The following is a 12,568-nucleotide window of genomic DNA, read 5'->3' as shown; positions in this document are numbered from 1 at the left end:
AAAACCCTATCATCCCCGCTCTTTCTATTCCTCAGGTCATGGAATATCCCTGTCCCCAGCTGTAAAGTTACCACTTTGTGCAGAGGCCACCACCCATACTCAGTGCCATGGCTCAGTATCAGGACTCCTGCTCCTCCATATATTTCACAGGGAGATCCAGAAAGAAGGGTGACAGCCATCCCAGCAACTGCACTGTAGTTCTGCACGTGTTTCTCCTACTGCTGTATATTCATATAGGTACGCTGTGTTTTTACTTTACAGCAAAAGCTTTTTTATCCGGCATGGTGGGGGAATGATGGGTGTCGGTAGGTCAAAAATTCCAGTTAACTAAGAGGGAGGGAATTTGGGTGGGGGTGGGGGCTCAGGGCTAGGGGATGTGGAAGCGGGTGCCAGATCCAGGCAGCAGTCACCTAGGGCAGCTCCCCGCAAGCAGCGACATGTCCCTGCTGCTCTTAGGTGGAGGCGTGTCTAGGTGGTTCTGTGAGCTGCCTCCGCCCAGAGGTGCCATCCCCACAGCTTCCACTGACCGTGGGTCCCGGACAACGGGAGCTGCGCAGCCAGCACTCGGGGCGGGGGCAGCATGCAGAGCTGCTTAGCCGTGCCTCCGCCTAGGAGCAGTAGGGACACGTCACCGCTTCCAGGGAGGCACACAGAGCCAGGTAGGGAGCCTGCTGGCCTGTGCCAAGTGGATTATAAACTGGACTTTCCATTAAGATCAGAAATTCTGTTTTATAGAGCTTTCTGGTTGGTAAATGATCCTTTTTGACAGTAAATAAGAATGTTTAATGCAAATGGAAATGAGAAATAGTACATCCAAGTTGAAATGATACAACCTGGTGAAAAAAGAAAGCTTGTTATTTTTTCCCTTAGAAAACTTGAGATAGTTGATTTTTCTGTTTATAAACATCGAAGTTCCTACACTGATTAAGCACAGGAATAAATTGCCTAGGGAGGCTGTGGAATCTCCTTCATTGGAGATTTTTAACAGCAGGTTAGACAACACCTGTCAGGATGGTCTAGATAATACTCAGTCCTGCCATGAGTGCAGGGGACTGGACTAGATGACCTCTCAAGGTTCCTTCCAGTCCTATGATTCTATGATGTGCTGAAGTTTATATTTACTTATAAACATCCAATTTCCTACTTTTTCATATTAAAATATAAATAAATCAGAGAGTTCAAATGGCAAACCATACAGCACAGATCTTTCTAAATCTGATTAGACATTTCAGAACTGAACCCAAAGATTTACCATATGTGTTTTGGTGAAATGTCATTTATGCTCATTTAGCCAGAATCTCCTTAAAGGAGAAAGGGGAGGGAGGTATAGCAAAACCTAACAAATAAATTATTTCTTATAAGAAAGAAATATAAAGATTCCACATTAAATCAAATCTTACAAATGGTAAACACAATTTAATATACTACAAAAAAGGAATAAATTGACAGAGCTTAACTGGTGGAAAAGTTAGGCCAATATTTTAGAATACAAAAATGGTAGCTATTCGCAAATTTTATTCTTTTCTTCCTCCTTTCCATCCACTCCTAGGAATCCACAGGATGAGACTTGCTTCTCATAGCCAAGACCATCCTACTGTCAATCTCAATTTGGAGGCCAAAAGCATAAATTGGCTTGGAAAGAACCAGGCTTTTATATATCTGTCTACTATGAGGGCATTTTCCAAAAGCTTCTCACCATTGTTAAGATCGTTCCATCAATTGCTATGATATTGAGTGCCCTAACATAGATGCTCTGCCAAGTACAGTGTTTCCTAACCCTGCTTAGACCAAGTGTAACTGATACTCTACTTAAAATGGTATCACCTATACAAGGATTCCTAATGTTGTTAAAATCACTGTGAGGCAAGTGACAACTAAAATATGTGCATACTTAAGTTCATGAAGGCTGGAAATTAAATATCTAGATCTCCTACAGCCTACTCCTCAAGCATCTCCAAAAGTTTGTGAGGATGGCAATACCCAGGCTTGAAAGTGTGGCAATGTTAAACTGCAATGAAAAATTATAAAAGCCTACATATAGTAAGTTTACATTTAACAATGTAGCAAACTACCTAAATGAGGAATGTCCATTTCCACTCCATCACTGAACAGTGGTGTTTTCAACCAATAGGCTGTATCCTGTTCCTCAGGGGACACATGGGATCCCTGAAGCATTCCACCAAGACAGCGTCCAATAAGCAGAGCTACAGTTCTCTCTAGATCAACAAGCCATACCCAAGATTGGGCAGGCTGTGGTAAGGGCACTCCAGCAGGATCAATTACTTCAGGTCCACCTAAACCATTATAAATAATTAGTCAAAATAGATTTAGTTTTCTATTCTGAAAAACAGACTGGAACAAAACTCAATCTGACAGAATTTACTGCTTTAGAAAATCCTACCGAAGGACATACGTACATTGCTGTAGATCCTCAGGTAACTTTTTGGGAGGTAAATATTTTAGATCTTATCATTCTCCTTGGATATGACCAATTACTTACTTTTTCCCCACCTTCCTTGTATAAGAAAGATGGTTGAAAATACTGCAGTTTTACTATCAACTTTCCAATTTAGAATTTTGGGGTTCAATTCTGGTGAGAGCAGGTACAAAAGCCTTTTTTAGTTTCACTAGTAATCTATTACTTTCATAATGGTCTTCCAATTTTGTAACTAAATTTCAAAGTAGTGAGAAAACTCCTTTTGCCTCTTAGCCATTTTATTCACCTTAACACAGTCCAGAAGATATTCCTTTGTGAATCACTTTTGGAGTGTTTATTGTGAAGACATTTTGTGCATTTTGGGACAATTTTTTAAAAATATATTGTACCTGTATGTCATCATCATCTTTGCCCCATACATGGCTGAATTTCCCTCCATAAAAGTTGTCTGTTGAACTGATAAAAAATTATTCCACTGCTTCTTAAACTTTGTCCCATATTCCACTCACTCACGATTTATTTAAAAAATTGCTTTTGCAAAACCTTTGTCACATGTTGCAAACAGCATTTCTCCAAAAAGCGGTAAACACTGTCATATATAATCTGATTAGGAAATAATTCAAAGTTTGCAAATAACTATAACAATTCCCCTTCCCAAAACCCCTACCATTTCTCCCTCCATTTTGTATTTTGGAAGGAGCATAAATATTTGACAGCATTTATTCAGATAAAAGTTAGTAGCTAATCTTGTCTATTAAAGTTAATTTTATCACACTCCATACCAGAAAGCATTAATAATACTTGAAAGTCTGGATAGTATACTATATAAAGGCACATGAGGAATAACATTTTACAACAAAAGCAAAACATGTTCATGCATTACAAACTGGGTATTTTGGCCCTAATCCTACATTCCTTGTGCACCTGAAACTCCCACTGAAGTCAAAAGGAATTATAGACATGCAGGATCAAGCAATTTGTTTGTAGTGCAAAATACTTAGTTTACAGCAAGGTATCTTAATAAATTTTCAAGGTTAGAGGGGAGGCGTACTGAGACATTTTGAGATTAAAGGGACACAAAATACACAGTTTCCAATTTATAGAACATATTTACATATTCTAATTTTAACTTGCTATTTAACATTTTTCATCTGAAAAAGAACAACTTACCATGAAGCGGCCACTGTAATTCCTGATCTTCTAATAGCGCAGCAGCAGGCAACAGTCTATTAAGGCGATCAAGAGGTGGCAATAGATCTAGCAGATAACTCAGTAAAGGCCGGGCCACTGACACAGGCAGTAACAACAATGAGTTAACAATCTGGCATAGCATACTGCCAGCTGCAGATACATAAATTACATCTACAAGGAAGAAAAGGGAGGGAATGTGTGTTTATGTTAAACAAATTACATTGTTTTTTAAATTCAGCACCCAAAAATGTCTTAAAACATTTTATATTTAAATGGTTTTGGCAAGAAAAACATCCCAATTGTCCTTAAAAGTTTAATTATTCTATATGACTTCATACTGTGACATAGTAAAATGTCCTATGAAGATCACCTTAAAAATATCTTTCTAAAGCACATTTTTTTAACAAGTTTACATGAGACTATGATGCATACATAACCCTAATTTGTAACGTTTTCAAAATGTACCTGTGTTGGGTTTTTTGTTTAATATACATCACCTTAAAAAAAATCACACTTGACTAAAATATTTTTATGAATATACTACACTACCACTACAACAAGCATAACTAAAAGCAGTTAAGATTTAAAAATTCCCCTTAACTTTATCTTCATGTTTACTTTATGCACAATGTGCTATCAAATGTACCATCTGTTTTTTTCTGCTGCATCTGTGCAATTAGTCAATTTCCTGTTTGGTCAGGTTTTGCCCCACACAGCAACAAGGGACAGAAAAACATTTGAAATTTATTGGAATCTAAGTAAACAAAAATTGTCAAGTGAGCTGAGGGCATGGCTACACTTGCAGATGTAGAGCGCTGGAAGTTAAACCAGCCTTCGGAGGCTGCAGCAGGGGAAAATGCAGCCGTGTGTTTACACTGTCAGATTCAAGCGCACTGGCGTGGCCACATTAGCAGCTCTTGCAACACCACAAAGAGCAGTGCATTGTGGTAGCTATCCCAGTGTGTAAGCTGCTGCAACATGCTTTCCAACGGGGCAGGGGAGGGGGGAGAGAGTGTGACAGGGAGTGTGTTGTGTGTATGTGGGGGGAGAGAGAGTGTGGGTTTTTGGGGGGCTGAGAGCATGTCAGCATGCTGTCTTGTAAGTTCAGACAGTAGCAGATTCCTTCCCCCCAAGACACACCAGCAGCAACATTCCACAGTAATGGCTTGCTTTGTCCCAGAGCAGATAAGCATGCCTGATGTCAGAAACGGAGCTTTGAAAGGGGATATCCACATTCCTGCAGCCGATTCCAAAACAATGAGAAGAGTGGCCACTTGACTTCAGGGGACTATGGGACGTTTCTGGAGGCCAATCTCATTCACACTGATGCCTGGACGTTTCAGCTGGGGCACAGCAAACTTCATGCTTCTCATGGAGGTGGATTACCAGGACACTCCAGCTGCAGAGTCCAGGCGTTCTACGTGCCTTGCCAGTGTGGACGCGTCACGAGTTAGAGTGCCCGGGGCTGCTTTAATGTGCTCTAACTTGCAAGTGTAGCCAAGCCCTCAGAAGCAGTTGTGGTACCTGAAGTTACTTTAAACTCTTTTTTAATTAGTATATTTCAAGTTTGTGGTACCTCTTTAAACTTGACCTTTTTAGCAATATATACCTCTTAGTTTTTCCCCAACACTGCCATTCCAAGAACTTTCCTTAAGAAGAGTTGCAGAACGTGAATAGGTATCTGTAGCATGCGGCAGTAAAAGCTGGAGGTGTTTGTGTAGCAGTGCCACACTGCTAGAATTCTGGAAAAAAGAGAAACTACGTATAACAAAATAATACAAACGTATTTTAGAAGGTTTCATCATGTATTAGACAAATACACATTATTCAAATCTTATCCTATGTAGATGCTCACACAATGAAGAGGAGTAATGTTATATTTCCAGAAGATATGACCAAAAAGCCCACGTACCTCACTAACACTGTTGGTATGACAATAAGCCAGCAATTGTTTCTGCAGTGAACACAACAGCTCATGAAGATGAGCAGGTTGGCTGTTTTCAGATGATGATGTCCCAAGTAAAAACTTATCACTATTCTTTTCCAACTCTCCAAAGGCTTGATCCTAATTAGACAAAAGGAATAATCACATATTGTCCATTTTAAAATATTATAATACTCTTAGTATCTTAAAATGAAACTCTTTCACCTCCAAATATTTACAGTTGGGATTTACAAAAGAACCCAAGAAAGTCAATGGGAACTGGGCTCCTTACTCTCTTGGGTTCCTTCGAAAATCCCAGCCTACATAAATTTGGACTTCTCAGCTGATAGGCTGCATAGAAGAGTGCAGCAGAAGCCCACTGGCTCACACAAATCTGGAGGGAGGATTTATGAACCCTTTTCATCTGTCTGGGGCACCATCCTGCATCTGGGAGCAACTATATATAAACAGAAGTCAAATGCAACAATAAGTATTACAACAATAATATCAGACCCTTCGTATTAGGGATAGTAAATTAGTTTTAGTCCTGTTTTAGGGGGGAAATGAGGCTAGTGCAGGTTCCTGTTGCAGGTCTCTTGAACAAACATTAAAGGAGGAACATAATTATTTTACCCAAACGAAAGAGAATTTTTTAAAAATAACTTGATTACTACTATAAAAAATTAAAGACAAGCCCTAAACATACCGTGTAAAATCCTAAATTTCTTAGCAGAGTCTTCATTAAAATTTCAGCTAGATGAGTATCAGGATGGCTGCTCTGGACACCATATGTTTGATCAGAGAGGTTTCCATAGCCAACACATAGTGAGGAAACTTCTGTTGCATCAGATGGTGAACTATAACCAAGTAGCGAGGCTACATGGGTATGATCTTGCAAACTCGTCAGAATAATATCCAATTGCATTCTCTAAAGGAAATAATTAGATAGGAACAATTGTTCTTGTTAGACAACTTGTTAGACAACAAAGTAATGAACTTTAAAAGTTAGAAATTTTTTCCTTTAACTATTAAAACACTTGGGTAATGTAACCACCTGCTAACAAAGTTTGATGACTAGCTTTCACTGCAGATTTTCAAAGATAAGCACTCGATCAATATACTGGACTAGATGACAGTCTAAAGCAGGGATGGGCAAACTTTTTGGCCCGTGGGCCACATCTGGGTATGGAAATTGTATGGTGGGCCATGAATGCTCATGAAATTGGGGTTGGGGTACAGGAGGGGGTGTGGGCTCTGGCTGGGGGTGCAGGCTCTGGGGTAGGGCCAGAAATGAGGAGTTCAGGGTGCAGGAAGGGGCTTTGGGCTGGGGCAGGGGGCTGGGTTGTGGGAGAGAGATCAGGGCTGGGCACAGGAGGGGGGTCAGGGGTGCAGCCTCTGGGCAGCGTTTACCTCAAGCAGCTTCTCGGCACACACGCGTGGAGCAGCCTTCGACCCCGCTACCTGGCTGGAGCATGGGAGCAGGGCAAGCCCCAGACCCTGCTCCCCAGCAGGAGCTCGAGGGCCAGATTAAACTGGCTGGAGGGCCGGATGTGGCCCACAGGCCATAGTTTGCCCACCCCTGCTCTAAAGATATCTAGGATGCTTTAGAGAGAATTAACTCAATATTCCCATCATTCAGGGGGACAGAACAGATGCCAGACTAGAAGATCCTCTCCAACTCAGTCTTAAGAAACTGTGGCTAACAAATTCACAATGCTCTTCATAATGACTTAGCAAAACAACAGTATAAATGAAGCTCAAGCAGAAAAAATTCAGTAAATTTGTATTATTTATGGCAATTGTGAGGTCTAGAGGTTTAAGCGAACAATTACAAACCACAGAAGAGAGCACATAACTTCATGGAAGAAGATGAAAAAAGCAACTTAGAGTCACCATATCCTACAGTCAACCTTTTCCAGCTTTGTATTGTGGTACTCTCAGTACACAAGGTTTTGTAAAAGACAGAATGGGTAAAGGAAAGAAGAATTTTGTTTCTAAACACTTTTCACTACAACATTTTAGTGTACTGCTCATGTCATACAATTTAGAATGTAAGAATCTTCTTTTAATCTGTAGACCACACTACTTTTGCTAACTGTATAATCAGTGTCAGACAATTACTAGGCATAACCAACAGTTACATTGTTAAATATCCTTGGTGTCATCTCAGCATGTTGGAATCAGATTTTACAGAGTTTTGTACAATTCTCAATGCATTAATAAATAAGGTATCCATGCAGTATACCCATATTTTAGTTTATTCTGTCTGTAACATCCACCTTGTCATAAATCATTCACTTGATTCAGTGCAGCCTTTTGAAAGCCAAAACTGCCCATTAAACTGCCTATATTTAACCCAGCCAAGCTTCACTCATCTGACTGTACGATATCCTAACTTATACCATGCTTCCATATAACTTTGGACAAATCTCATACTTAAGTTTTAATTCCTTTGACCAAAAAGTGAGAGTTACATTAACAAAAGTACACTAATGTGGATGTACTTATGAAATCCTTTAAACCTATCCCAATGCCTTTGTTCTGAGATGCTCCACACTGCTTGTCTGTATGCACTGTAATCACTATCAGTTAACAGGGGATAAGTTAAATTATAAGGAGTAGCGAAAACTCCAGTCTACTAACTATTATACAGGAGGTCAGGCTAGATGGTCACAATGGCCCCTTCTGGCCATATAATCTATAAATCTATGAAGATACCAGGGTTCTTAGTTTGTGCTGGCCCTAGTGTACTGTACTTTGAGAAACAATCTTCCAGTTTTGTTAGAATTCGTACTCATAATTCTGACATCATTCTAGTACACTGTATACTCCATAGTACTCAAGTTTAAAGGCCGTGATTATCCTATGTGACAGCTGCCCAATGTTATTTTAAACTTAAGGCTCAAATGCTGAAGACCCACAGTTCCCATCCATTTCAAATCAGGGAAAGGTCTTTTTGTTCTGTGTCTGTAGCATGCCTAACACAATGGGGTCCTGGTCCATGACTAAGGCTCCTAGGCACTACAGTAATAAATAACTAAAACAAACAAACAAAGGTCTGTCTTTAACTTCCCACTCTATGATGGGGTGGGCAAGAGGAATGTCTCAACAGGATATTCCCCACTCCTCAAATGAAGCACTGCTAAATGTAACTCCTCTGCCCAGCAGTAAATCACTAGGCCTGCTTTTCTTCTTTCCCACAAGGAAGGAAAGGTATACAGAGAACCTGGTCTGAAGCACACTCTACTCCAAGATACCACTGTAGCTTATGCTCACTCATTTCACTAATAGAAGTATAGGATCTTTACCACTGGGGTTTGGGTTATAAACATTATGGGGAAGGATAGCCATCCACACACACTGGATAGCTGAGATTTAGGCTCCTGGACTACACACCCCGTGAGGAGTTAAAATTTGTATTCTGTTCCTGATTCTACGATTGACTTGTTGGATGACACTTGGCAAGTCATCCAACCCTTTTGTGTTAATCTCAGTTGCTCACATTTGTAAAAAAAGGGACAGTAATACTTATCCACTTTTGGAAAGTGCTGTAAAATCTATGTATAAAAAGCATTACACAAGTATTCTGATTATTAGTACAGAACCACAAGATCTAATTCCAGCACTTTTCCTTACTTTTGAAAAAAGATTTAGGGCACCGGCAACATAAGATTTTTAAATTTACATTGTTCAGATTTGTTTAATTAGATTGGCTCTCAACAGCAATTGACCTTCAAACTGCTCCAGGTGTATCTTCTAATATAGGTATTCACATAATTACTTTCAAAGGGTGACATAGTTTTACAAGGCCTTACCTGTCCCTTTGATAAGCTCTCCCATCTATCAGGGCCTTGGGGTAGAAGAGAATGCAGCAATTCCATTCTTTCTCGCAAGGGAGGCAGTAGCATAGTTGCACCTACTGACAGAGTCTCAATTACAACCTAACATGAAAGGAGAGGGGGAGACAACACTTTATATTTTGAAATATTTTTCTATCAACATAATGGCTCAGGGACTCATTCACCTGCACATCTACTCATTTGATAGATGCCATCATGTGCCAGCAATGCCCGTCTGCCATGTACATTGGCCAAACTAGACAGTCTACATAAAAGAATAAATGGACACAAATAGGACATCAGGAATGGTAACATAGACAAGCCTATAAGAGAACACTTCAATCTTCCTGAACGTTCTATAACAGATTTAAAAGTAGCCATACTTGAACTAAAAAACTTCAGAAACAGACCTCAAAGAGAAAAGGAGTACTTGTGGCACCTTAGAGACTAACCAATTTATTTGAGCATAAGCTTGAAGTGAGCTACAGCTCACGAAAGCTTATGCTCAAATAAATTGGTTAGTCTCTAAGGTGCCACAAGTACTCCTTTTCTTTTTGCAAATACAGACTAACACGGCTGTTACTCTGAGACCTCAAAGAGAAACTGCAGAACTAAAATTCATTTGCAAATTTAACACCATTAATTTGGGCTTGAATAGGGACTGGGAGTGGCTGGCACACTACAAAAGCAACTTTCCCTCTCCTGGAATTGACACCAACTCATCAATTATTGGAAGTGGACCACACCCACCCTGATTGAATTGGCCCTGTCAACACAGGTTCTCCACTTGTGAGGTACCTCCCTTCTCTTCATGTGTCAGTATAATAAATGGTTGTATCTGTAAGTTTCACTCCATGCATCTGAAGAAGTGGGTTTTTTACCCACAAAAGCTTCTGCCCAAATAAACTGGTTAGTCTTTAAGGTGCCACCGGACTCCTTGTTGCTTTTGTAAATTTGGTTAGTGCACTAGCTTTTCTTATTTTCTAGGAATGTGTGTTCAAACCCTGATTGAGCCCAAACTGATCACAAATAATAGCAAATTACTTAATTTCTTCCTAGTTCTTTCAAAATACATCAGTAAACCACCCAAATATTAACACAATTTGGTATGATTGGTAGTCCCTGCTAAAGAGAGGCCTATGGCTGGAAGAGCAGTTTTATGTATTTAAGATGTAGGACAATATCCACACATCCTAACATACTGCATCTTTCACTTGTGTCTTTTTAAGCTTTTTAGAGCAGAGACTTTATTTTTACCAGTTTACACAGCACCACCCACACTTGGCTCAAATCACAGTGGTGCCCTAATGGATAGTAAGGCTGCTTTGAAAACTGCACCTAAAGCGGGCCTAAAATTCCACCCTATAATTACTTTAGTCTCAAAATTTAACAACTCACTCAAGAGTGATTTATTTCCACATAATTTTTTGTTCAAAAAGATTCTAACTTCAGCAGAGGAAAGAGTTTGCAAAATGAGCTAGTGCTGAAAATTCAGACTTCCTCACTTTTTCAGACTAGTACAACTACAGAACCAGTGTCTTGACAAAATCCAAAAATTACACAATAATAGGACCAATTTAAATTTAAAGTAGGGCTGTCCATTAATCAGTTTTAATCGCACTGTTAAACAATAGAATACCAACTGAAAATTATTAAATATTTTGGATATACATATACACACACACACACACATATATAGTATTCTGTGCTGTAATTGAAATCAAAGTGTATATTATTTTTATCACAAATATTTGCACTGTAAAAATGATAATAGTATTTTTCAACTCACCTCATACAAGTACTGTAGTGCAATCTCTTTGTAGTGAAAGTGCAACTTACAAATGTATTTTTTTTTGTGTTACGTAATTGCACTCGACACAAAACAATGTAAAACTTTCTGAGCCTACAGGTCCACACTGTCCTACTTCTTGTTCAACCAATCGCTAAGACAAACAAGTTTGTTTACATTTCCGGGTGATAATGCTGCCCTCTTCTTATTTACAATGTCACCTGAAAGTGAGAACAGGCATTTGCATGGCACTTTTGTAGCCGGCACTGCAAGGTATTTACAAGCCAGATATGATAAACATTCGTATGCCCCTTCATGCTTCAGCCACCATTCCAGAGGACATGCTTCCATGCTGATGACGCTTGTTAAAAATATAATGTGTTAATTAAATTTGTGATTGAACTCCTTGGGGGAGAATTGTATGTCCCCTGCTTTGTTCTACCCGCATTCTGCCATTTATTTCATGTTATAGCAGTCTCAGATGATGACCCAGCACATGTTGTTCGTTTTAAGAACACTTTCACTGCAGATTTGACAAAATGCAAAGATGGTACCAACGTGAGATTTCTTAAGATAGCTGCAGCACACGACACAAGGTTTAAGAATCTGAAGTGCCTTCCAAAAAACGGAGAGGGACGAGGTGTGGGGCATGCTTTCAGAAGTCTTAAAAGAGGAACACTCTGATGCAGAAACTACAGAACCTGAACTACCAAAAAAGAAAATCAACCTTCTGTTGGTAGCACCTGTCTCAGATGATGAGAATGAACATGAATCAGTCCGCTCTGCTTTGGATGGTTATCGAGCAGAACCTGTTATCAGCATGGATGCCTGTCCCCTGGAATGGTGGTTGACGCACGAAGGGACATATGAATCTTTAGCTCATCTGACACACAAATATCTTGTGACTCCACCTACTACAGTGCCATGCGAATGCCTGTTCTCACTTTCGGGTGACTATTGTAAACAAGAGGTGGGCAACATTTACTCCTGCAAATGTTAACAAACTTGTTTTTCTGAGCGATTGGCTGAAGAAGAAGTAGGACTGAGTGGACTTGTAGGCTCTAAAGTTTTACAATGTTTTGTTTTTGAGTGCAGTTATTTTTTTGGTACATAATTCTACATTTGTAAGTTCAACTTTCATGATAAAGAGATTGCACTACAGTACTTGTATGAGGTGAACTGAAAAATATTTGTTTTTTACAGTGCAAATATCTGTAATCAAAAATAACAATATAAAGTGAGCACTGTCTACTTTGTATACTGTGTTGCAATTGAAATCAATATATTTGAAAATGTAGAACATCCAAAAATATTTAATAAAATTTCAGCTGGTATTCTGTTGTTTAGTAGTGCGATTAAAACTGCAATTAATCGTGATTAATTTTTTG

General features: G+C 39.4%; 1 protein-coding gene across 1 annotated transcript in view; it reads right to left on the bottom strand.

Moving 5' to 3' along the window:
- The window catches only part of HERC1 (HECT and RLD domain containing E3 ubiquitin protein ligase family member 1), a 213,642-nt gene that overhangs the window by 129,646 nt on the left and 71,428 nt on the right, over window positions 1-12,568 (bottom strand). Inside the window, exons 13-18 of the mRNA XM_084641722.1 lie at window positions 9,368-9,493; window positions 6,259-6,480; window positions 5,541-5,693; window positions 5,238-5,370; window positions 3,608-3,799; window positions 2,073-2,294 (exon numbers count right to left, since the gene is read on the bottom strand). Coding sequence (XP_084497848.1) covers window positions 2,073-2,294; window positions 3,608-3,799; window positions 5,238-5,370; window positions 5,541-5,693; window positions 6,259-6,480; window positions 9,368-9,493 — 1,048 coding nt within the window. The remainder of the gene's footprint in view (window positions 1-2,072; window positions 2,295-3,607; window positions 3,800-5,237; window positions 5,371-5,540; window positions 5,694-6,258; window positions 6,481-9,367; window positions 9,494-12,568) is intronic.

This window comes from Lepidochelys olivacea, assembly GCF_965140295.1.
Source record: "Lepidochelys olivacea isolate rLepOli2 genome assembly, chromosome: 10".
Lineage (NCBI taxonomy): Eukaryota > Metazoa > Chordata > Testudines > Cheloniidae > Lepidochelys > Lepidochelys olivacea.
This window is presented reverse-complemented; position numbering and strand designations above follow the sequence as displayed.